The sequence below is a fragment of the Dipodomys merriami genome, unplaced genomic scaffold (assembly GCF_024711535.1).
Source record: "Dipodomys merriami isolate MVZ:Mamm:240054 unplaced genomic scaffold, mDipMer1.0.p SCAF_40, whole genome shotgun sequence".
Classification (NCBI taxonomy): Eukaryota; Metazoa; Chordata; class Mammalia; order Rodentia; family Heteromyidae; genus Dipodomys; species Dipodomys merriami.
Window position 1 is genome coordinate 10,636,636 of NW_027205604.1, and position 26,774 is coordinate 10,663,409.

The following is a 26,774-nucleotide window of genomic DNA, read 5'->3' on the forward strand; positions in this document are numbered from 1 at the left end:
CGAACATCTGCCTTTAGTGTTAATTTCACTTATTCATTCTAAAAACTTTGTGTATAACAATAAGTATAATTTTTGGAGGGGAAGGGAAAAAACAAGTTGTTTAAATAGGGATACAAGTAGACCCATTGTAACAATGAGATGTATATATAAGATGTTATGTCAAAAAAATGAACTTTACAACTTTGGCAGGGTGGGGCACATGGGGGGTCTGGGGGGGCGGGGGAGAATGGGGAGGGGAGATGGGAAGGGGTGGTAAGGGGAAACAAAGGAGGAGGCAACAATGCTTGATAAGAAATGTACTCATTACCTTGCTCATGTAATTGTAACCCCTCTGTACGGTATTTTTACAATTAAAAAATATGTGACATCCATCTTCAGCAATTGAAAGAAATGGACTCCAGTGATAAGTTTGTATTGTTGCTTCATTTCTGGATTGTTTAGTAGGTTGTTAGGAATTTATGTCATAAATTTCATATGAACATTATCCGTGAAAACTGCTCTTTATTTAGTTTGCTATAAACCCTAAATAAGAGGTATGGAAATGATGAAATGGAGAGATTAAAAGAGTTTCTTTACTTCAGATTACTTCTTAGGTAGATTTTAATATCGAATAAACTAAATTAATTAAGAATAACACTTTACTTTGTAATTGTTTTGTAGAATTTTATCATGGCCAGTATGAAAAATAATACCTTGTTCTATTTGTTATCAATGTTTCAATCAATATTTCCCTGCCTCTCCTTTTGGCCATTGAGAATGATAAAGTTAGGTGTTTTGTCTACCCATTATTGACTTCAATAAAAAGTAGATTCTTCATGACCTCTGATATATTCTTTTCTTCAAATCAACTTGGGCCTTTCTCCATTTTCTGTGACAGCTCTGGGTCTAATAATGGCTTTTGCACATACAAGCATCTCCCTCTGTACACATAGATATAGATATCTGCCATTGATCAATGTGTGTGGGAAGGCAGCATGTGGACAGGAAACAGTTTTCCTCATTAGTAGATAAAAGGTTTTTATTCACTGTGGAATCCTCAAGGAAATGAATAGCATTTTTGCTAATTCTAATTCATGTACATCCATATGTCTGTATATGCACATATTCTTGCTCTTTATTTCCATGTACAATATCAAAAGAATTGGCAAAAGTAATAAATCAGGATGTGGTAGTAGTTTCACAGCTGGGTTTAAAGTACTCATGGAATTACATTTATCTCTTTCCTCATGATCATGAGCATTGACACAAGAGGAAATTTTGGTGATGTATATATCCATGATTTTTTTTCATGGTACAATGTAGAACTTGTGTAAATATCCTTCTACTAAATGTAATATTTGATTCAGAGTAAATGTTATTGAAATGGATAAGTATCCTTATGGAGAATAATAATTACTCATATCAAAATCTAAGTACTACATGGTACTATTTTATTTTATTGTTTGTTTGTAGTGTGGTTTTACAATCAAGGTCTTGAATGTGCAAGGCTGGTATTCTACCATTGAGCCATATCTTTAGCCCTGACTTTTTGCTCCCCGACATGGTAAAGTGCTTGAGCCATGATGCATCTACTTGAGGCCTCCATTCTTTGTTGGGATCAAGGTGCATTAAACTGATTGTTTGGTGCCTTCTAGAAAAATGGAGTATCAGGAACTTTTCTACCTGGCTGGCCTGAAATCACAGACTTCCCAATCTTAGCATCCTATGTAGCTAGGATTATAGTCCTGGGGCTCTGCCTCACGGTTATTTCCTGAACAAATAACATGTTCATGTGTTAAACCATCAAATTTCAGTGAGCTTTATGGGGACTTCGCCATTTGGAAGAAGGAATGTGCAAAATCAAACATTGTATGCATAGCTATCTATTGAAATTTTGTAGCAAAATTGAATTTGATCAGTTACTTATTCCATTAACACATATGATTTATTTATCTGTAGTTCAGACTATGTGAACAATAAAGCTAAAACCAATATCAAGGTACAAAACTGACATTAATATTGAGGAATCTTTGTTTTAAAAACCAGACTATTTTATAGCATGTATTTTAACTTTGCAATTGTGCTTGTCTTTGAACCTGGAAGTTTTATATTTCCTGATTGTCAGAAGAGTGGTTTTCCCTATGAAATCGACATCTATCAACATCATGTTACAAACAAGGGGAAAACAGACTTCTCAAGTGTTTGCCTGAGAAGCAGCTCTTCTCAAAGCAAAGTTAATTTCCAAGGTACGGTTTCCTCTTTTTGTTTACGATTATCTACAATGATGTTAGGAATCCAGTAGGACAGACAAATTCTGGAGGCTATAAAAGTTTGTCCCATTCTGCTTATTTTAAGATAAGAAAATACATCCCTTAGAAGAAAATGGATCTAACATATACATGGTCTAGCAAATTCTCTTCTTAGTCAATGGGATAATGTACAGCAGAAAAAAGCCAATCTCGAGTTCTTTCTAAAAGATATTCTAGACTGAATTAGCAACGAAAAGATTAAATAGATGAACTTGTAATGACAACAGTCATAATGCCAACATGTTGTCTTTACTTTCAACTAAATATTTCCTTGTGCTTGAAATATTCCCTTCAAAATGATGCAAAGATTTATAGAAGATAAAGCCTACAACACATTTTCTTCATGTGTCGTTACTAGGAGTTCCTTGGTTCTCCAGATTAGTATACTATGTGCAAATGCCTAGTTTTACTCTCCTGATTGTGAGAAGGCTTTCTAGAGTTGTGGTAAGTTATCTTAGGCCAGGAGTCAGCTTTGGTGTTCATTCATCTCACTCTGAATCAGTATCAAATGTCATTGCTTCCCTTATACCTAATTTTGTTGATCTCAATATAAGAACCAGATAATCTCCAATCTTCCTTTCCACTCAAACATTACACCTGACTGATCCAACACAATGAAAAAGGATATTTCTTATGTGAACAACCTGAGAGATTCTAGGAGTACTATAATTTGTAAACCTCATGATTACCTTCCAATTGGGATAAGAGAAAGTAAGAAATAGGTAGATATAGGGGAATCTTTCTGTTGTGGCCATTTTCAGTGACTAGAAGCTCTTAAATCTTTAGGGCCAAGTATGAACTGTACCTGCCTTGTAATTCAGGCCTTTATTATGTTCCAGATCTGATCAGAAATGAGTGTTGTTTGACAGAGAAGCATCAGATTCCAATATCCCATGGGAAAAATAATGACCAAATAATTCTTAAAGACATTTTCAAATGATTTATTCTTAGAGTTGTTTTCAGTGTATATCAGAATTGAGCAGAAATAATGGTGTTCCTGTAGGCCTTCTAACCCCACACCTGCATTTTCAGAATCACCACTGTACCACACAGTGTTCGTAATTTTACAAATAAACAATATTCAATTAATCAACTGTAAATGTCTTGATTGATTTCCTTACTGAAGGGTATATTGGCTGTTTGTAGGCTTTCTCAATTATGAATGAAATTGATATTCACAACCATGTGTGGACTTTTAATAAGACACTATTTTATTGCATTTGGGAATATACCAAGGGAAATGTAAAAGTATAGTGGGCTTAGAGCTAGGTGTTTGTGGCTCATGACTATAATCATAGCTCTGCAGGAGGCTCAGATCTGAGGATTACAGTTCGAGGCCAAATTTAGCAGAAAATTCAGAGAAATTTGTTTAGCAAAATGCAGGACTAGCGGTGAAGTCCAAGTGGAAGAGCATGAGTCATGACAAAAAAAGTTGTGCTAAAGTTTCAGAAACAGTACCAAAAAATAGGGTATATTTAGGTTTGTAAGAAATGGACAAAGTGGCTACCCAAGTGGCTACAAAGTACCCCAACCACTTTTTATGGCAGTTTTTCAGATTTATTCTACTCTTATTCTTGTACTTGTGATGGCTCATTGTTTGGTTTACAAATCCTTAATGACATATGCTTTCAAATGTTTTTTTTTTTGGTAGTACTGGGACTCACACTCAGGGCTTTACTTTCTTCCACTCTTTTTCCACTCACAGCTGTTAGTCTACCATATTGTTACTCTACCACATTTCCAATTTTGTCTTTTTCCTGGTTAGTTGAAGATTTTCTGGTTAGTTGAAGTTTCTCTGATTTGTCTGTGCAGGCTAGCTCTGAATCTCAATCTTCAGATCTTAACTTCCTGCTAGGATTACCAGAGGGAAACACCAGTCAGCATTTTGAACAGTTTTTAAAACATTTATTTGTGTACATATGTGTGTGTAAAATGTGTGTATGTGTATAGGACAACTATATTTATGTGTATATAGAGACCCATATAGACATGTATTCTAAATTTTACTGCAAAATAGCCTCTTACCAACTTCATTAGTCTAGTTCATTAGCATATGACTATAAATAAATTGCGCTTGCCACTTACGAATATAAGCGTAGTGGAAGTATTTTAACATTGAATCCTCAGAAATGAAATTATAATCGAGTTTTGATAAATCAAATCTGGGATTATGAACAACTTAATCAAGTGACTGAAATCCATTTGTTTACCTCTTGTAAATATGTGCTTTCCACAGCGGGCCTGTCAGAGACAGATACTGACAGCACCGTGGATAAACATGTTCATTCATTTGACATGGACAACCCAGGGGAAAGTAGTACTCATGCAAGAGATGGAAGAGAAAAATCTATCAGCATGGAAAGTAACAAAACGCCGAATGATGGCTGTGCGGCACTGGTGAGCAAGGACTCCTTTGTCAGAATCGATGTGAATACACCTTCCATGGAGGAGAAGTCATGTGACAACATAGTTCCAGGGGAATTCTCCGAGTGCAGCAACCTGCATGGAAGGCCTCACCAGGGAGATTCTAAAGCTCCAAAGTCACCACCGGTAAGTGTCTTTTTATACTTATTACTGTAATGATTAAATGCGTAAAGACTCTCTGAAGAAAACGTCACTTTGATCCAGTGCATTCTTATATGTTCCTGTGTCCTACAGCTGCACTTACCATCTGCTAACTCAACATCAAATGAAGAGCAACTTCTATTGATGAGGAAGAATAGTTAGGATTTATAGAATCCATTCTAACAGGGAGAGTGCAGTTTTAATAAAAATCATTTCTACTCCAAAGAAATAGGGCTCAAGTGACTCATTATTATCACATGTAAAATTATATTTAAAATCTATTCTATATGCTAGAATCTTCAGCAATTGTGATAGTAATAAGTGACTTGGAAATTGGGTAAATTACACCTTTTCATAACTCTTTATATTTATTGAAAATGGAATTTTTGGAGACTGAACCCAAAAGTGAATAAAAATGCCGAGGAAGGAATATTGTGGCTGCTGTTATGATACTTCAGCTTGGGGAGCTGGCTTTCTGCTCCCCACTTTGTCACAGATGTTGTGACACTGGGTGACTTCTATGGGAGTTAAGTCCCCCATGGAAAACCCAGAATCTTAAAGGTCAGCTGAGGAGAAATGCCCGCAGGGGAAACATGGGGAAAGGAGATGGAAGCCTGCAATTTATAATTGGATGTGAATCCTGACTTCTTTCCCCTCATAAAAAAAATTAAACCAGCTTATGTGGTTATGTTTGCAGGTGAAATTTTAAGAAGCTATAACAAAATCGATATTCTAATTGTTCAACTTTTGGTGGAACAGGTTAAAAGCAAAAATCTCTCCAATGTTTTCCAAGGCTACTTTAACTTTGATGGAGAAATTGGGAAAAGACTATACCCAGCTCCATAAATTAAGACATCAGAGCATAATAGCAACTCTACTCCAGGATGTTATGTACCAAAAACAACAATAAATGCCCTCTATTTGGAAAATCCAGATACTTAGTGGGCATCATAAAATTATGATAAATATTTTAAAAATTTATGAATAAAGTATACATTCCATTATCCTAACACAGGATGATTTATACACTCTCACAGGTACATGATCTATGTTTGCAGAATGCAAAGTGATAACAGTAATTAAAATGAAGGGAATACAACTACTTCCATTAAGACAGATGACATGTTTCAGTTTAACTGTAGATGGATTTGTAGAGTGTAAATGTCACACCATTCTATAAGCATTTACAATCCTCACAATTTTTTATGGATACTCCTAAGGAAATGGTTATTTTAAAACACTTTGAAATAGTGTATCAACACAACATAATACTCAATTAAACTCAATTTATAAAGACTAAAGGGTCTTTTAAAGTATAGTTTTTATAGTTTTATACTTTTATAAAGTATAGGTTTATAATGTATCTATGTCTAAAACAAAATCTTAAATTCAAGTGGGCTGGCTCTTTTTATAAATAAAGTAATATTTTAATGAATTCCAGTGTAATTGTAATTGAGAAGTAAAAAATATTGGCAATATTTTCACACACACACAAATGTCTACCTTTTGTAATAAGCAATGTTTCCTGAGTAGTAAGGAAGAGTGGAGAGAAAGACCATCCATCTGTCTGATGAATTATTGGTAAGTCCCAGCTATGGAGACCTTTAACAGAGTTAAGGAGAGAGCCACCCACAGGAGGTCTGTAAACCAAGAACTTTCTAGACTGGCCATTGGAAGCATTGAGTTCTCAATTAATTTCACAGACTGCATTCTTGCTTTGGGAGAATTCATTAAATCCATTCTGATTAGACTTGAACTGTTCTTTTTCTTCTTTTCCTCTGGTAGAAGCTATTTCCTGAGCAGAAAGCACGTAGAAACCCATCCTATTCCAGAAAAATGATCATGATCCAAGAAACAAGGGTGTTTTTTTAGCTTCTGTGTTTCCTGAAAGAATCTGAGTACTACAACTGTTCCTTTGTAAAGGGGTGTGTGTGTGGAACATTCTATTAGGTCATGCAGTAAGTTGTGTGTAATTAAGAGTATTCTTGGTTCTAGTTCTGAAACATCCACTTGAATAAAAATGAAAATGCAGCCGCTATAAGGTTTTGGATGAATAAGCCAAGACTTTGAAGATATTCCCACATTTACAGTTGTATAATACAAATGGGAGCTTCTTAGGTCTGAAGGAATTTGATATTTGATGATCAAAATCTGAGAGAGCTGGGAACAATGTCCTGGAAGAGCAGACTTGGATTTGTCTTTGAATGTCATGCATAACTGATTACTAGTTTGGAATTCTTTTCATTTGTATGGTTTATAAATTTATATAGAGCTATAGAAGTTGGTTGTGCATTGTTTAATACTTTGACACAGACTATTTTTGGGCATTAATTGGGTTATTTAGGGAACTGTTAATACCAGTAACTTCTCTGATTGTATTTTTAGTTCAACTAGAGAGCCTCTGTATTATCAATTTGTTTCCTTCTATATTGACATACTTTTAAAATCCCTATTTCTAGTCTACCCCACAACAAGAGGTTATACCAGAATGGATTGTTAGAGTATTAGCATAAACCTAAGCTTCAAATGAACACAATCTCTATTTAAAACTTAATCTGATAGTTTCTAGTTACAGAAAATCTGTTACTTCTTTTCTGATTGCCTCAGGTTCTTAGTCGTGTATTTGCTTCATGATTATTTTGCTAATTGTATATTTTTATTTATGACTATTATCAAATCTGATATAGTCTAATTGGCAGTTTACTTTCATCTTTTGAAATTACTATATATTTAGACACTAGTTTAAGGACAGTAGTTAAAAGACACTGTGTACTTAAGGGACTATGCTCAGATAATTTTTGTAGAAAGGTACAAATGGAAGAAAATGAAAGAAGGAAGACAGAAAGGAAAAAAATTATTTCCTAAACTCACGTCTTCCTTAGATTGATGGCAACTTTCAGATAATTATGGTTTATATACTTCTCAGAACATTTTTATATAAACATTGTGTTAGTATGTCTCCATGATTAGAACATAAATGCCAGAGCAGAACTTGGACTAGTATGTGGGAAAGTGTTTCAGTAAACAAATGCTCTTCTTTGTTATAATAAGGGAGAAAATAAACTTATTTTTTGAATATTTTGTTTCCTAGTTGTTAAAAGAAATAGCCCTCAGAAGTAAACCTATAACTGAACAATACCAAGGACTTGAGAGATTCTTTACTGTTAATAACGATGAAAGACTCAACTTACCTCCTTCTCATGAAAGCTTAGAAAGCAACCATTCCTCTACCCAGGTTATGATCACAGGTAAATATGGAATTAATCTAATAATTAATTTAAATATGGACCAATCTAACAAATTTCTCAGTTTTTTCAACTAAAAACATTAAGTTTTTTTTGCCATTTATGTGAGGGTTTCATTATTGCTTCTGTATTCTCCTTTATTGGCTAAATTATGCTGTTTTTATTATTATATCTTTGTGGCATAAGTTAAGAAATAGAAATGTAAATCCTTCAGCTCTTGTTTTGTAAGCTTGCTTTGGCTGTTTAGAATGACTTGTGTTGATTTATGAATTTTACACTATTTTTTTCTATTTGTGCAAAACAATGTCATTGAGCTTCTGATAGGAAGTGGGTGGCAAATATAAATTCTTTGGGGTCACCTGATGTGTCGCACTATTAGGTCTTGTGGTCCAAGCGGAGGGATATGATTCACAATGACATCCTCTTATCATTTTGCCATTCTAGGAGGCAAAGAATGGGTTCCAGACAGGAGTATAAGTTCGCATGTGGACAGCGTGCTTACCTCAGGTGTCCTGCAGAATCTATCACCAAATATGAAGTCACAAAAGAGGGGTAAGACCTGAAGCAACACAACAATACCACAATGGCTCTGTTTATAGAAGTTTGCTGTGCATTGTTTAACCGGTTGACACAGACTATCCTTGGACATTAACTGGGTTATTTAGGCAACTGTTAAATACCAGTACCTTCTCTGATTGTATTTTTAGTTCAACTAGAGCACTTCTGTATTACCAATTTGTTTCCTTCTATATTTACTTTTTAAACTCCTGTGTCTGGTCTACCCCACAACAAGAGATATACCAGAATGGATTATGATTCAGTCATGTGTTTCTTAGCAGTTCACCGGGAAACTGAATATTAGTTTTTGCAGTAATATTCCATCTTATGATGCAATAAACATAGCTTTTCTTGAGCTTTTCTTCTAAAACCAACCATCCAACCAGTCAGCCAACCAATCAATTGTAAATACAAAATAGGGGAAAAAAACCATCCTAAAAGCAAGTATATACATTATTCCTCTCAAAAATTAACCCCTAAAGATTTAGTCTTTATTTTCTCTAATGATGAATTAAGAAATGATATTTGTAAAACAGAGGTCCAGATATAGTGCATTTTGAGCAATACTCACAGAACACACTCCATTTCTTCTCATGCTGGAGCAGCATTGGGTTATGCCAGACATCCTGCACTGGTGAACTAAGGCAAGTCAACACAAACATGATAGGTGTGCGATGAGTATGCTTAGCCCTGGGGACAGATGCCTTGCTCACATTTTCTTGGTCCTAGAAAGCTCACAGAAAAGGAAGGATAATTAAGAAGGTAGGGATTTGCCTTGGTTTAAAGCTTCTCCAAGCCAGAAACTTAATTTCATATGATTTGCACATACATCTATATATAAAATATATCCGTATGTATATGTATGTATGTATCTATCGATCTAGCTATATGATTTATGTCTGTCTTACCTCACATACATGAATACATCTCTTTGCTTACCCTTGATCATTTCTGTATGCCCCTATGCTGTGAATTCATCAGACACATTTTTTTGCAGTAGAAAAACCACCTATTTATGACAAATATTTTTTGGCTTTATAATTTGGCACCTATTATCACATTAATTCTAAAGCAGTCTGAAACATCCTGGCATCTTTTGAGACATTCCAAATGAACTGCTTCAAGTGGCTACAAATCATTCAGATTAAATGCATGTGCATACTCTGAGATGTGTGTGTGGTGTGTGCATGCATGCATGTGTCCTCTAGTACTGCAATGGGGCTTGAATTCATGGCCTGGACACTGTCTCTGATCTTTGTTGCTCAAGGTTAGCACTCTACCACTTGAGGCACAGCTTGTATCCTTTTGGTGGTTAGCTGGAGATTAACTGACTTTCCTGGCCAAATGGGCTTATAAATGCAATCCTCTGGTCTCTGCCTCTTGAGTAGCTAGGATTACAGGAGTGAACCACAGACACCTGCCTGCCACCAGCTCCTGGCTCTGAGAAATGTGTTGCAAACCTACATCTTAACAAATGCTTTTAAAGTATCAATTTGAACAGATCAGTCACAGTCAGTAATTGCTATTAGAAACATTAGGTCCACTTAACTTTCAGCTAGGCACTGCCAGACAGAGACGATATTTGATGTGACACAGCCCTGTGTCCTGAGTCAAGAATTTAGAAGCCAGTGTAAGAGTTTTTCCCAGGTCAATGATAGCAAATCACCTGGAAAAATCCAGTCCTGCAGATGCCACATTCTGGAGATCACTGTTAAACAAGCAGATTCCTTTAGATTGGGAACAGATTCTTTTAGCCAACAACTCTCTGTTAGATCAAAGTTCATATTGTGAGCTCGTGCCAGCAAATTTAGGGATGGCACCTCCTGTAGGATCTCAAATTTTCTTTTTTTTTAAATTTTATTTTATTTTATTTGAGAACATACTGTACAGAGGGGCTACAATTACATGGGCAGGATAATGCATACATTTCTTATCAAGCAAGGATCTCAAATTTTCTAAGTGTAAAAATATGATTTTTTTTTCCTTTACTATGGGCTAGTAGCTACCCCTCCTTCCCACCTTCCTGACTCCATCCTAGAAACATACTTAGTCTGACTTTGGGCAAGTCAGACTTGCCCAAGCAGCTGCCACACTTTTTCATTAGTAAAAGCTGATGATTTCTGTTTCTCAATCCAGCCCAAGTCTACCCACATCACCTCCACTATGCTTGTGAACCCCAGCCAATTACCATCATCTCTTACCTGCCTTCTAATTTCCCTTGAGCACTTTTCCCAAACCACCTTGCTGTGGTTTATTTTCATCAAGAGCTACTATTTACAACTAGTGAGTAAATTGTTGATATTTATAGTTTTAAAATATTTCTATTTATTCATATTTATATATTTATCCATAGCATATCATTTCTGCAGAGTGAATCATACTTTCTGTAGGTTGTGACCATAAATAGAATCGTGTTATTCTGCTGCCTACAAGGATGCTTCCTACAGAAGGTAGTAGCAAATTACCTTCCTTCCCATACATCCACAGCCATACCAATGGCTTCTCCCCCACTGAAGTCACATTGGTTTCTGTCTGTTCCATCAGGCCAGGCTCTGTCCTCATCAGAAGGATGCCCCACAACCTTCCACTCCCTCCTTATACAATCAGTTCTTTCTTAATCGATTCTTTCTGCAATGGATTCTTTCCCACTCCTGAGTGACAGTCCAGCTGCTGGCTCTCTAGAGAGATGTTTGAGACCCTCCTATCCTGTCTGGTGTCTTTCTTGTCATTTTCATCTTCCTCAGAGAATCAATCGTGGTCATCTGGCATTGTCTTAAATATTTCTGCTGCCTCCCAACTTGGTTAGAAAAGGAGTGCCAACCTGTCCTGTTCAGGACCTGGCACACTGCAGCATCTCAGCCAGGGTTTCTGAATGTGGGAACTCAGATCTGTGAGTTCAGGAAGAAAGTGCTGGTAAAATGTGAAGACTTGAAGGTAGGGACAGTCTCATTCACTTTTACATATCCTGATTGTGATACCGTGCCTGGCAGTTTTAGGAGTTAAGAGTTGACTTGAAAATTGAATTGGGTTGAGTGTTAATTCATAGGTTCTCAGAGTTGGAGGGAGTTGAGGCTCGCCGTCCCATTCCTTAATTTTACAGTTGAGATAAGGGTTGCCATGTTCCAACTCTCAACCTGATCCCTAGGTCAGTGGGACCAGACCTTTGGTCTGACCGGCCCAGTTCACTTCCAATGTAACTGGTCAATGTTCACTTCCTTATGTAACTCCAGAACTCTTAACAGTTCACTTGCGTTTCTGCTGAGATGACTAGTCCTCACTCCTCTTCAAGGTGGAACAAGTATATCAATACACACAAATGCTTGAAAACATTATTTTTAAAATATTGGGTTCTTGGTTCACAACAATATTATTATGTTACTAAAGTGATGTTGAAACAATTTTGTTTCATTAAATGCTCCTGTTACATTTAAACTATCAAGTGCACTGTGGTGGCATTGAATACGATCCAGAGAGTGATATTTTTTTTCATATTCTTACCAGCATTTTTGTGCCCACTAATATTATTGGCATTTATCTATCTAGTGTTCATTGGAGTTTCGTTAACTACATACTGAGTATCTATCTTTTAGCTAAATCCAAGGAAAATTTATTTTGTTATATTTATGGTGTAATGGATTCTATTAATCATTTCTTAAGATTACATTGCCAGTGATAGCACAAGTTATTCCAAAGGTAATATTTTATGGTTGTAATGTACAAATGGAGCTATTTATTATTATTATCATCATCATCATAATCATTATTATCATGGTGTGGTCACTTCAACAGAGGCATTTTTCATTAGTGCCATCTTAATGTTAGGTCCAATCTGTACCTTGGCAATAATATTAATAAGCTTACAAATTTAAAGACAGCAGAGAATGATTTACTTACCTCAACAAGAGAATAAATAAAATCAAGGACCGAATTGGGGCTGCTTCTATTTCGTTATCTGTTTTTAGTTTCTGTAAACCACACTGGAGTGCATTTCCAGTAAGAAAGATGTTCAGTCTCCTGCTGCATGCTAAGCCTTAGTCTGACCCATCCCCTGTGTATATATTTTTTTCCTCAATTGGACTCAATTAGCCTCAGTAGCTGTGCTATCCAGATGCTGCTGTAAGAGTTCAGCTACTGTTGTACTCTCCTGAGTTTTCTGAAGGGCATCTATGTTATTTTAAATTTTCCTCACTTCCTGTTTTCCCTGCATTGGCAGAAGTCCAGTCCTTACTAATAATATCTTCCATTTGTTCCTATTTTAATAAGCGTTCTGAATTGAATTAACTTTTGCTTTGGTTGAGACCTACCATAAGGAATTTCGTTTCTTCATAGACCAGGCCCCTTGCATTCTGTAGAGAATTCCTGTTGTAACCCCAAGCTGGAGATGTTCCTGTGGCATTTCTACTGGGGCTTCCCAGCTAGGAGTGGTAAGCTTACTCTCCTTGGTAGCTGGGAAGGAACTATTTATTCTTTGCATGCTGTGAAGAAAATGGGAAGCCTCTTCCAGATTCTGTGCATGAAAAGGATGCTTTGGAAAGATAGGAACACCACAGCACAAGTCTGGTTTGGGAAAAGCTAAGAAGTGCCTGTCACAGAAGCCAGAAGTGATGGAAGTCTCCAGTGATCACAGCTAGTTGAGTGGGGGGAAAGCTGGTGGGTCATGGTCTGAGACTAACTGGGATGAAAGTACAAGAATGTATCTAAAAAAAAACCAACTACTAAAAAGATTGAGGGTATGGCTCAAGTGGTAGAACACTTACCCAGCTTGTATAAGGCCCTTAGTTAAATCCCAAATCTCTACCAAAAATCCCCTTAAGGATATGTGTACATATGATATACAATACTCACATGGACATACATTATATACATACATATAGAGACATCTGTGTCTATGCATATATGCTTATACACACACGTGGATATATAAATACATACATGTGTTAAATATCTCTATATAAATGTATATACATGTGTATACACATGATATGACTTATGTGAATATAGGGATAGAGTATTGTCAGTCATTTTTCTTCAGAATAGTCTCTGAGCACAAATACCCCTGAGGTTTCTCAGAACCAGATGAACTCTGTCAGTACAGTGTTTCTGCACCTTTAAAAGTACAGGAAAGTACCACATGGGGTAGCAGAGAATTACCTGATGTTCTAGGAAGCTAGAACTTTGACTTCAATGGCTTTGGAGCTTGGGTTTTGCTAATGAACTGACATATACTTTTTCCAATGGCCTATTTTTTTTTATTGTGAAAATACTGTACAGAGGGGTTACAATTACATGGGCAAGATAATGAGTACATTTCTTATCAAGCATTGTAGCCTCCTCCTTTGTTTCCCTTTCCCATCCCTTCCCATTCCAATGGCCTATTTTGTACCCATCTTTTATTAAAAATAAGACCGAAACTCCACAGCCTTTAGAACAGGTGGCTCGCTAGTAGCAGTGCTGAGTTTGTCCTTAGCATTTCCCCGGCTCTCACAGCACATGATGTTAGAGCTCTGCAACTTAAAATTATGGCTTGGATAGATGTGAAGACTGTGTGTTGCACAGTGTGATGTTGACTTGTTTTGCTTTAGCTAATACTATTCTTTAATTAAGGACAATCAGTCTGTCTTCTGATCATAGCAAAACCACTCCGAAGTGTTTTCTTTGTGTGACTCTTGGAAAAGAATTTGAGATTAACATACTTTGGTCGGCCAGAAAACCAAGGCTTGGTTTTCTTCTAAATTGCATGTGTTTTATTTCCTTATATTCAAGGGGGCTAGTCTTTTGCATTGTTAAATTTTCACTCAGAAACTTAAAAACAGTTGATTTAATGTGTGTGTGTGTGTGTGTGTGTGTGTGTGTGTGTGTGTGTGTGTGTGTGTGTGTGTGTATGCTGGTACGAGGGTGTGAAATCTGGGCCTTGATCTTACTCAGCTTCCTTGCTCATAGATAATATTTCATCATTTGACCCATGACCCTAGCTCAACCTTTGGCCGGCCAGCTGGGCACTAGAGTCTCCCAGACTTTTTCCTCAGACTGGCTCTGAACCTTGATCTTCTTCATCTCAGTCTCCTGAGTAGCTAGGATTTCATTTCATCAGCAACCAGATAACTATTATATGTATATTTTTGTATTTTTCTTCTAGTTCAGAAATCACATCGACCTTCAACAGCAAATTTGCCACTTTCCAGCTCTGTTAAGAAAAGTTCCTGCCTTTTATCCCCTCGTCCTCGATCCAGCACAATTGCTGCCGGGCCACCATCTAGAGCAGCTTCTGCAATCTCCGAAATTGAGTATGTTGATAGGACAGAGCACAATGAGCCTTCTTTAGATAACGCTGCAGATCTGCAAGCCTTAGACTCCCTACAAGAAGAGTTAAACGTGCTGAGAAATCTTGCAGGTAATGCTATATTTTTCATGCTAGATAATGTTAGCGCTACCCCTAGCCTCATTCTTTACATGTTGCTATCACAGAACAAACAAGCATTAAAAAATATTTTCTCTCTTTTATTGAAAAACATCCACCTTTGTGTTTGCTTCCTTGGATATCACCTGGTAACACCTTGGAGAAATGTATTAAATATGTGACTCACAGCCATGCCATAGACAGACCCATTCAGCTCACATAACACGTGACAATGATGGAAGGTCCCTTTCGGGCAGAGAGGAAAAAAGTAATCTTTATATGTCACTCACTTTTTCTCCAGTAGTTTGTTTTTGTTGTTTTGGTTTTTGTTTCTTTTTTTTTTAAATAAGTTTTTTTATTGTGAAAATACTATACAGAAGGTTTACAATCATATGAGCAAGGTAATGAGTACATTTCTTATCAGGCATTGTTGCCTCCTCCTTTGTTTTTCTCCTACCATCCCTTCCCTCCCACCTCCTCAACTATACTCTCCCCACCCCTGCCTAAATTGTAAAGTTCGTTTTTCAACATAGCGTCTTGTACATCTCCTTGGTGCAATGGGTCAACCTGTATCCCTATTTAAACAATTTGTTTTTTCCTTTCCACTTCCCAAATTATACCAACATCATATACAATGAAAACAGGGGTTATACCATGGGGGAGGGACACACAAAGCAACAAAAAAAATCGCATGATACCTTATAAATTCATTAGAAACAATAGCAAGAAAGAAAAAAAAACACTTGTGTCCTTATCTTGGGGTTCATTTTGGTTAACATCATCTTATCTGACCTTTACTGCTTGTCTCAGATATATATTAGTTATTGTAAATAAGGGAAACCATGGGACCAATGTTCTTTGCACCTGGCTAACTTCACTTAATATAATTTCCCCCAAGTCTTTCCATTTCCTAACTAGTTTAATTTTAAAGTTTTTCCCTTTGCATTTACTGTGCTTATCTCCAGATTTTCTTCTATTTTAGTATTTATCTGCTTCTCTCTCTATTTTTCATCATTTTCCTTTTTTAAAAAAAATTATTTTTATTTTTTTGCCAGTCTCAGGGCTTGAACTCAGTGCCTTGACACTGTCCCTGAGCTTCTTTTTGCTCAAGGCTAACACTCTACCACTTGAGCCACAGTGCCTCTTCTGGCCTTTTCTGTGCATGTGGTACTGAGGAATTGAACCCAGGGCTTCATGCATGCTAGGCAAGCACTCTACCACCAAGCCACATTCCCAGCCTTTTTAATTTACTTTTAAAAATTATTATTACCAAGGTGATGTACAGAGTAAGGTAAAAAGTGTCTTTCATTTTGGACAATGTTATCATATAACTTAAATGAAAAGTAGTGTCTTAAAGGGATTCCTTTATTTTTTTAATGACTCTTTTGGTAGCTTTTTATTTTGTTGTAATTGCAATCCTATGGAAAAATCTGAAAGAAATGCAAAAATAATACAAAAAACTCTGTGTACAAAATTTGCCCATTTCAACCCTCTTGGTCTCTGTCTCTGGGCCTCTCTCTCCCCTCTCTTTCATGCACACACACACACACACACACACACACACTCACACACACACACACACACACACACACACACACACACACACACACTCACACACACACAGCTCTTTCATAGATATCACCAAAAATGTTTCTGTGCATACTTTCTAAGTGAAGTAAGCCAGGCCCAAAGAAAACATAGGTCCCATGGTTTCCCTTATTTGCAATAACTGGTGTACATCTGAGATAAGCAGAAAAGGTCAGATAATATGATGTTAAGTGAAATGAACCCCAAGTGGTTTTTTCTTTTTTCCTATTGCTTCTTATGTATTTATAAGGTACCACATGATTTTTTTTGTGGCTTTGTATGTCCCTCCCCGACAGTATAACCCCTGTTTTCACTGTATTTGGTGTTCGTATAATTTGGGGAGGGGATGGGGAAAAGCAAATTGTTTAAACAGGGATACAGGTGGACCCATTGCAACAATGAGATGTACAAGACCTTATGTCGAAAAATGAATTTACAATTTAGGCAATTTGGGGTGTATGTGTGTAGTTGTGGAGATGGGAGGGAAGGGATGGTAGGGAAAAAACAAAGGAGGAGACAACAATGCTTGATAAGAAATGTACTCATTACCTTGCTCATGTAACTGTAACCCCTCCTCTGTACAGTATTCTCACAATAAAAAAAACTTATTTAAAATAATAATAATATTAAAGGACAATGATCAAAATAAAAAGTTAACACGGCTACAATGTTATTCTCCATTCCATAGGACTTAGTTAATTTTTAAAATATGTTAATAATGTTTGCTACAGCTTTCTGTTCTCTGGCATAAAGATCCAATCAAGAAATGGAGGACCATTACATAACTTCATCTTTGGTGCTTGAAATGTTGTGTGATCTTTGAGATCAATTTTACTCTATTTAAGTTTGTCTTTGTTACTTCTTTTATAGCCAAAGGATGTGTGGGTTCTAATGTGTGATTTTAATGTACTTTTTTCCATTGGACCCTTGGATTCGTCTGGGAGGGCAAAGTCAGCTTCTGTGTCATTTCATATGCATATGCTTATTGTGGAGTGCTGTGTTTCTATCTTCCATGATAAGAATGATATTAAGTTACTGCTGAACTCCTTGGCCCTGTAGTGAGATTGGTCAGTGTTTTCTATGAGTTTCTGCATGGGGTTAGATTTCATATTTTTTTTTTTTTTGGGATCCGGTTGTGGGGCCTGAACTCTGGGCCTGGGCGCTGTCCCTCAGCTCTTTAGCTCAAGGCTAGGACTCTACCACTTGAGCCACAGTGCCACTTCCGGCTTTTTTCTTTTTGCTTATGTGGTGCTGAGGAATCGAACCCAGGGCCTCGAGCATGCAAGGCAAGCGCTCTACTACTGAGCCACCTTCCCAGTCCCAGATTTCATATTCTTTTAGGGAGCCAGCCAGCTTAAAGGTACTGGGAAGAGGACAAGACTGAGATCAGGCTCCAAGGGTAGAACATCTCAGCTTGCTTTCCTTTCTTGAAATCTCATTAAACCTTTCCTTTGGATCAGGCTTCAAGCATGCTGTGCCTCTCTGGGGACATTTACAAGTCTCTAGATTTTTTTGTTTTTTATGGTTTTTTTTTTTTTTTTTGGGCTGCTGAGATCTTGTAGTGTTTTAGAGGCTTTAAACCGATTGTAGATGCACGTTCCTTACGTTCCTTCACTCATGTGTCTCCGGGCTACCGTGGTAGAGATGAGACTTTTGGTTCCCTTTTTCCTTTCCTTTTCCTGTTGCTAGGTTGAGGCTAGGCTATTGGGTGGGTGGATGAGATAAGAGAGAATGCCACCCAGCCACACCATAGTAAATCTTGTCTCTAATTCTGGTTGTCCTGTGTCAAAATTTATTTTGGGAACTCTGTCTCTCTCTGATTCTTATGCTGGTTGTTTATATAAATAAATGAGGACTCATTAAATAGTTTTTTTTAAGGTGAAGGTTTGTGGCTCATGTGTTTATTCCCTTTTTTTCCCCCCTTTTGAACTTGGGGGTCTGGGTGCTGTCCCTGAGCGCTTTTGCCCAATGTTAGCTCTCTACCACTTTGAGCCACAGCGCCACTTCTGGTTTTCTGGTGGTTAATTGGAGATAAGAGTCTCACTGACTTTCCTGCTGGGACTGGCTTTGAACCATGATCCTCAGATTTCAAACCTCTTGAACAGCTAGGATTACAGGTGTTGAGCCCCCAGCGCCCAATTTATTTATTCCTCTTAATTACTAAACATTGGAATTAATCAACCTGAAAAGAATTCTTAAAATAATTCTTACAATTGCTTCCGAAATGAAGCACAGTCAAGGTCTGAACTAATTCTACAGATCTTAATTGGAAAATACAAGCCTTTTATTTTGACAAACTGATAAATCCCATTATTTACAAAGAAAAGACAGAAGTAAAGCAATAATAGTGTTTTTTATTTTCTCTTTAGTTCATTTTAGCTTTTCCATTTTTCTCTATTATTTTTCCTTCTTAAGAGCTTCATTCTGGAACAGCGGTGCCAGTGTTTTCACTAGAATACAACACTTACCCCCACCCTGCCCCCCCAAGTAAGAGGCCTTTGCACAACCTCTGTACTGGAGACCTCTCCTGAGGTTCCTCCACAGAGGCTCACACAGGGTTGGTTCACTTTCACGGGGAAGATGGAGTTTGGATGAGTGCAAGTTCTGAGGAAGGGAAATGCGGTCAGTCATCCAGGTGGACCCAGGAATCACTGAGGTAGCAGTTGCTCAAGTGAATTAAAACCACATTGATTCTACACAAGAAAGATTCCATGGGGGCAGAACATTCCATCCCTTTCACATCTCATGATGCCGTCTGCAAAACTCTTTGTGAGGTCTGGCTTCAGGAAGCACCCTTGAACAAACAGTATGCGTGCCTGTCTCCCATGAACGGTGTCTGTGATGAGCAGCCGTTCTGCTCTGTTTTCTGCTCGTCTGGGCTGATGGCCTCCTTTCTCTTCCTAAGCTCCATGAGAAACAAGTACTCAAGAGCACAGAGAATAAAAGGCAGAAAATAAACCATTTCTCCTTTCACTAGTGCTGAACTGGCTGCGGTGAACAGATGTGTGTGTGTGTGTGTGTGTGTGTTTGTGGTTTGTATGTGTGTAAGAGAGAGAGGGGAGACAGAGAGAGAGGAGAGAGAGAGAGGAGAGAGAGAGAATAGAGTGTGCAGGCTACAAATGAAAGTTCTCTGATTAGACCAGAGACAGCAAATCAAGGTTGTTGAAGGCCAGGGCCAGCTCTTAAGAAATCTGGTTTGGAAAGTAGATAGCCCTCATTAACTCCATGTTAGTGGACAGATTCTTAATTTCTTTGGTGTATGTGTGTCGGGGAAAGGGATGGTCCTGGGGCTTGAACTCAGGTCCTGTGTCACACCAAACTACTTTTTTTTTTTTTGCTCATGCTTAATGTGCTCTATTCCTTGAGCCACAGCTTTACTTCCAGCTTTCTGGAGATAGATCTCAGGGACTTTTCTGATTAGACTATCTTCAAACTATGACAATCTGATCTCAACCTTCTGAGTAGCTAGGATTACAAGCATGAGGTATTGGTGCCCAGGTAATCTCTCTCTCACTCTCACTAATCTCTTCTTTTATCTCTCTGTCTCTGTGTGGCTCGGTTTCTATGGATCAAAGCTAAATATAATAAAGGATCTACCTAAAACCATTGATGGTTGAATGAAATTATGTATGAATATTCTATTTGGGAAATTTATCTCTATCTTCCCATATAACTGGTAGTGCCTACCCCATAGTCATTCCTCAAACACTGATGAACTACAGAAGAAAGCTTTCAGTGTGATTTCCCACAGACAATAAGGTAGGGTATTCTTATGAGACTTAAGTTTTAGTTGGCTCTAAAAACTGTGTTCTTATGTGTTGCTTCGGGGTTCTATTTATTATTCCTCCCACAGATATCTTTGTAAATCCCACACTCTTCCCCTTATTAATGAGCTGAAGGTATCAGTGTAATCTACTTACTGAGGTACCTTATCAGTTTGGAGATATTGTGAAGACCTGGGGAAATTTACAAAAATATGCATTATGAGAAAGTATTAGTAAAAAAAGGCAGTTTAAAATATTTACTTCTTCAATAGCCCAGAGAGATTCATTTGTTTGAAATTCACAGTTATTTATGGCTTAAGGGTGTTAGTGGGTCTCGAGTCCTCGTAGAAATCTTTATGTTTTGCATAAGCCAAGAGCTGGTTCACTGAACTAACTAATCAAGGAGAGAAAGTATGTTTTTCTTAAACTAGAAAAGATACATTGAATAAAACAAAACTAAACTTAACCTGACCCTGGCAGGAACTGGAGCCTCTGTTCACAAGTTGATCATTAAATTATAAATGAAGCTGTGAAGGCCAATAAAGGTGTATAGGTATCAAATTAAGTATCTATCCAGTACAAAGGCAGCAGCTTTGGTGGCTCTACTGGCAGCCATTCAGCTTCTTGATGACTTCAATTTACAGAAAAGTATTTTAAAAATTAAATATAGATCAGAGCTGTGACCTTCAGCATGCAAAATTGACAGAATATTAGGCCACCCATACATGAGTAGCAATAATCACTCATTAATTTTACCCTTTTGAGACACACAGTCTTACTATACAACCTAGGCTGGATAGTCTTGAATTGGGTAGTCTCTGGCTTTAGCTGCCTGAGGGCTGATGCTAGATTACAGGCATGCATTACTGAATTTGACTCTTCGGTTGTCCCTAATTGCAATATGTAGGTAGGGCAGTTGCTATTCTAAATTTCTCCTTTTAGGCTCAGCATAGGAAGCTCTGAGCAAGGTAGTGACTTCACAAACACGGGCAGCTCTGGCCCTTCATCACAAGACAGAATCACCAAATAAAGTTAAAACTCTCAAATCAGTGTATGTCTATGTAAGAGAGAGCGCAGGCGCCATGAAAGTAAAGGGATGGAGAAAAGAAGACAAAGAGGCACAAAACCAAAGCAAAACACTGAGAGCCTGTCAGTTTTGTCCAGCGGATATACCCTGACAGTAGAAACAAGGATCTTTATTAGCATAGATGAATTACAAAGAATTCTCTCTGCTGTTTTTCTAAATATGGCTGCAATGTATTCTGATCAAATTTACCTCCTTTTATTGTGACCTGTTTTTAAAATTCACCTTTCTGCATTCCCCTTTGGAGTCATTTTATACATGTGTTTTGAATGCCTTTAGAATTAGAAATGCACCTTGAAACTATATTTAGTAAAAATAAGAATCCCCTTTTGGGGCTTTATTATTGTTCTTAATGAGATTCCTCACTGATCAGAAAAAGACAGATTCTTACTCCAGGGATAAAGAAAGATTCAACTTCTTTCCATTCCTCAACCATCAGCCAACTTCCTCATTGTAAAGTAAAATTTTCTTGTAGAAATGTCAATCCACCCTTTTTTGGTACTATGTTAGAAAGAACCAGATTCTTAGAATTTCTTTTAGTACTCTTTAGTTTTGACATTAACTTGCAATAAGGTTTTTGCAAATAGTTCTGTTTTATTCTGTCTGGATGTTTCCATGACTAAAATCAAGTGATGTCACCTTTGCTCTTAATGACTTCACAATTTTATTTTGGAATACAAATTTGAGAATTAGTGATTTCACAAAATAGGTTTATTCCATTTACATGATCTGATTTAGCTTTAACTAGGCTCATTCAGTTGTAACTTACACGACTCATAAAATAAAATTGCAATTGTCTTTTCTGGTAGGATTCCTGAGATCTAAACATTTTATTAAGGCTTTAGTTCTATAATTTTGTCCATTCAAAATCATACTGTATTGTCTACTGTACTGGGAGACTGTCCTTTTTTGAAATATTATAAATATACCTTGGCTAGATTTTTTTCACCTTGCAGAAACCATGAAAGGAAACAATAGCTTACAACTATAGCATTAGATTCTGGAACAGAGTAATTCATAGTATTTGGAAAGCAAAAACAGCATGGTTTATTCCCAGCTGTTCTGCTTTGTGGTTGTCTGACTTATACATTACCATCTTCTTTTGGTTCCTCCAGTTTCTGACCCCCTAACAGGTGAGGAGGAGAATGATTTGGTGGTTTTACATTTTTAGCTTAAAAACCTTTTGCGATCCAGTCAACCTTTCTGGACTGCTTGAGGAAAATTGGGATGGGAAACATCCACCTAAACCTACTTAATTTATGTATCATAATTGGGACATCACACAGCTAATATAATTATAAGGACAACTTACCTCAGTAAGTGTATTGATGTCTTTTCCTGGGAAAAACATAATTTACTCTCAGTAGGAAATCTCTGCCTGGCTAAAATCCTCATTTTACTACTAACTAAGGAAAAGTGTCATATCTAATACTTGTAGCTTGGTGTTTTAGCCTTCTGATGTAGCTCCATAAACATGAAATTTAGGAATAAGCATTCAATGACAGCTTTACCGTCATCATAGTATAATTTTGTGTATACAAATTTTGTGTATAGTATAATTTGTATACACAAAATTATACTATACTTTTGTAACTTCAACAATGCCAAAATGAGGTCCTTGTTAAAGCCCTTTCAATATAAAGATACGGTTGCTTAAACATGTTGTTTACTAACTTGTATTGTTCATCCCTAAGTAGGAAAAATCATGAGCTAGCCTGATTTTTTTCTTAAAAAGGAGGGGATATTTAAGGTTTATTCCCACTTCAAATACAAATGGTTATTTGCTAAAAGCAAGGGAATCTTAAAGAGCAAACAGCTTTGCTAAAACTAGCTCTTCCTTAGGCTGTGCAGTTAAACCTTTTATTTCTTAGAAGAAAAAGTATTTTTTTTAAAAAGTCTTTAACCTGTAAGCAACTTGAGAAGTTGCATCATAGTCTAAAGGAGGACCACTTGATTTCCTTTTAGATTTTGAGAGGTCTCAGGCCATCTGATCCATATGACAAGTACAATGTGTGTTTAAAAGTTGAAAGTGACTAAGAAGACATGATACACATATATGTGTGCATGTGTGTATGCCTGTGTGTGTAAAACTCAAGACTTAATATGCTAAACAAGCATTCTACCCCCTAAATGTCCATGTCCTCATTTGTAATCTCAGGTCAAAAAAAATCTCATAGCTATGTTCTCTTGCAAACAGTTGGAATGGAGGTGGGGTAATTGCAATCTGTGCTGCCTCCCTTTGTTCTGCTTGCATTTGTTGTGGGTATACTTCTAGCAGTACATGGTATGATTACTTCTTGAGCTCATCTGTTAACACTATGTGAAATAAAATGTTTCAGATCCTTCAGAAAGATTTAGCAGTCCAGCCTCAGAAGAGCTACCAGCGTCCAACGATGACTGGCTGAATAGAAGGCAGAGTTCCCCCGAGTTTCTTAACACCTCATTTGCAAGAGAGTCCTGCTCCATGGAGGAATTAAGGTAGGTTACATGTTAGAACAAGGGAAGTTGTGCATTAGAACAGCTTCTAGTGAAGTCTGAACAAACCCAATGAATAATCTTCTCTACAAAAAGAAAAAACGGCCCCCCCATGGGTGTCATTTCTGTGACCAGTCTTTGTAAAATGTTTGGGTTCTTTGCTAAATTCAGTCAAATTCATGACTGAGGTAAAGGATTATAAAGGGAAGACACAGTTCTCTTCTTTACAATCTGTATCATAAAAGTGAAAAGACATGTGGAGTTTAATATTCCTACCGAGGTTCTGTGTACTGGGAAACCCAGATATCCTCCTTGAATTAATTAACCTACTAAATTTCAGTATTCTACAGTAATAGAATCATTCTCAAGGAACACAAAGTTTCTAGGCTGGAATATTGAGACACTTCTTTCCTGAAGCAGTCTAGATGGTTAACAATACTTTAATCTGCATCATTTCATATCTTTCCTCACATAAGATCGTGACAGAGATGGGGCTCAACTTGTAAAAGAATATGTTATTCCTAAAAATGTTTCCTGGAAAGCAATCTCTTGTGTCATTGGCCTATTGCAGTTTTTGGAGAAGGAAGGTAGTTCCCTTTAGAAATTCTAAGTAATGTAAGTGTGCAATACAATCTCTTCAGTTGTAAATTTCTTTGAAGTCTGATACTGCAGTCAAAAGTAATCAGGAGGGGGGCTGGGAAGGTGGCTAGGTGGTAGAGCCCTTGCCTTGCATGCCTGAGGCACTGGGTTCGATTCCTCAGCACCACATAAAGAAAAAAGCCGGAAGTGGCACTGTGGCTCAAGTGGTAAAGCATTAGCCTTGAGCTGAAGAGCTGATGGACAGCGCCCAGGCCCAGAATTCAGGCCCCACGACCAGACCCCCCCCAAAATAATAATAATCAGGAGGTTGTTACTGGTCACTGTAGGAAGGAAATTATTTAGCTTTGGCCCTTGAATTGTTTTCTCTTTTTCATTTTTAACACGAAACAGCTTTTAAGCAATGGATCAATAAGAAGTTTCTGGCTTCCATGAAATGTCATTAAAACTCAACTAAATGCATGTGTATTCACCATTATTTCCTTAAAAGAAGGACAAAAACATAAAGAGAACAAGCAGTATAAATCACAGTATTTTATTTTTTTAATGTCATGAAAAGTCACTATTTTTTCCTTATAGTTGTTCCACTTCTTAGATGAGTATAAATTTTATCACAGGTCTATCTGCACTGGTCCACAGATCAAAGTTGGTGAACTGTTTTAGTCTGTGTAGCACATGAAAAAAAATGATGTGTTATATTCATCAGAGGGCAAAGGATTTCATATTTGGATATCTATATCTATGTATCTATATCCATATGTCTCTCTATATAGCTATATAGCTATATGACTGAAAATCTAAGTAACCTCAGGAAGAAAAATCCCTCTGTGATCCTCTCACAATAACATGCTTTCCTACGTCAGATACCCTTGCGGGAAGGAATCTGTCAACTCTGCCGCCCAAATTCCATCCCCCCAAAATGAAACGTGCAGCACAATAAAATAACAACTATTGAAAATAATTTTAGTCTTGGCATATCTTGTCTATCTTACCCCTTGTTCTAATTGATGTACTATATTCAAGAGAAGGTATTTCTCTGGTGGTGTGTTCATTGAGGTTCTATGGCATGATCAACTTGATGAATATGGTTAATGGTGAGGCAGAGTCCTTGCATGGTTCTTAAAACATCTTCCTGAATCATCAACAAAAGATGCTACACATTATCCCCATTTGTCCATTGTGGCTTTATTTCTTAGGAAAGGGAAAATTATGAGAATTTCTCATTGAAAGGAGGCCTTAGTATCCTGGGCATATTGAAAATTATGGCTCAGTCTGGTATAACCGCCTCTTACCTGCTAGCTCCCAACAACTTCAATATATGTATGTAGTATCGATCAGAAGACAAATGAAAGCTGAAACTTGCTTCTGTTTATTGTGTATTGATCCTTTAATGTCTCTCCAGCTTTTCGGGAAAAGATTCCCCAATGCGATCTTTGCTGTCACTTTCTGGGAGCAGCACAGATGAGGAGGAAGAAGATTTTCTTGACAAGCAACATGTCATCAAACTCCCATGGTTAAAGAAGATTTAAAGATCATTTGTTCATGATTTTCCCATTTTTGTACCCAGAGTAATGCCAAAAACTGAAACAGTAAGGATTACCTGTCCAGGTATTGAAAGTTTGAATTATTAATGTTTCTGATGCTTCAAGGCTTGTAAACTAATAAAGGTTAATGAAATTAGAAGTTTTAACTCTGTTCATTCCAAATGACCTAGCTTTTGTAATATACTAAACCACCGTGCAGATTGTATAATGAAAATTTAATAAATGATAGGAAATAATATTTATAACTAGGTCTGTAGAACCTGGCATACAACAGAGCATAATTATATTTAAAGTTTCATTGTTGATTAATGATTCATTGGTGATTAAAGTAACTGTGTCATTATAGAGAGTATTTGTGATAACAATATCATATTAGTCATTATCAACAATTGAGCCTTTACCTCGTATTATTTTCTATTAGCCTTTTTCACATTGTAGAAGTTCTCATAGCTTTAAAAGTTGGTGCTAGAATTAAAAAGGGAACTGAATAGAACATGGACATAATTCTTACCTGAGTCAATGATAATAAGACACACAAATGAACTCAAAGCATTTGGAGAAGATTAATGTAATGTTTAATTTCATGTGTGACTCCACTGTTTGGTCAGACATTATTCTAGATGTGTCCGTGGAGACACTTTTTGAGGAGATTACTATTTAGATCACCAGA

The 26,774-nt window shown here is 37.0% G+C and overlaps 1 protein-coding gene across 2 annotated transcripts in view; it reads left to right on the forward strand.

Annotated features, from left to right (window-relative positions):
• The window catches only part of Zbbx (zinc finger B-box domain containing), an 82,003-nt gene extending 55,748 nt beyond the window's left edge, over window positions 1–26,255 (forward strand). Inside the window, exons 14-20 of one of the 2 annotated variants that reach the window (XM_069991947.1) lie at window positions 2,083–2,225; window positions 4,525–4,838; window positions 7,945–8,101; window positions 8,543–8,650; window positions 14,793–15,047; window positions 23,828–23,966; window positions 25,963–26,255. In XM_069991947.1, coding sequence (XP_069848048.1) covers window positions 2,083–2,225; window positions 4,525–4,838; window positions 7,945–8,101; window positions 8,543–8,650; window positions 14,793–15,047; window positions 23,828–23,966; window positions 25,963–26,089 — 1,243 coding nt within the window. In that variant the 3' untranslated portion in view covers window positions 26,090–26,255. The remainder of the gene's footprint in view (window positions 1–2,082; window positions 2,226–4,524; window positions 4,839–7,944; window positions 8,102–8,542; window positions 8,651–14,792; window positions 15,048–23,827; window positions 23,967–25,962) is intronic. The other variant, XM_069991948.1, reaches the window with a different exon arrangement.
• The last annotated feature ends 519 nt before the right edge of the window (window positions 26,256–26,774 follow it).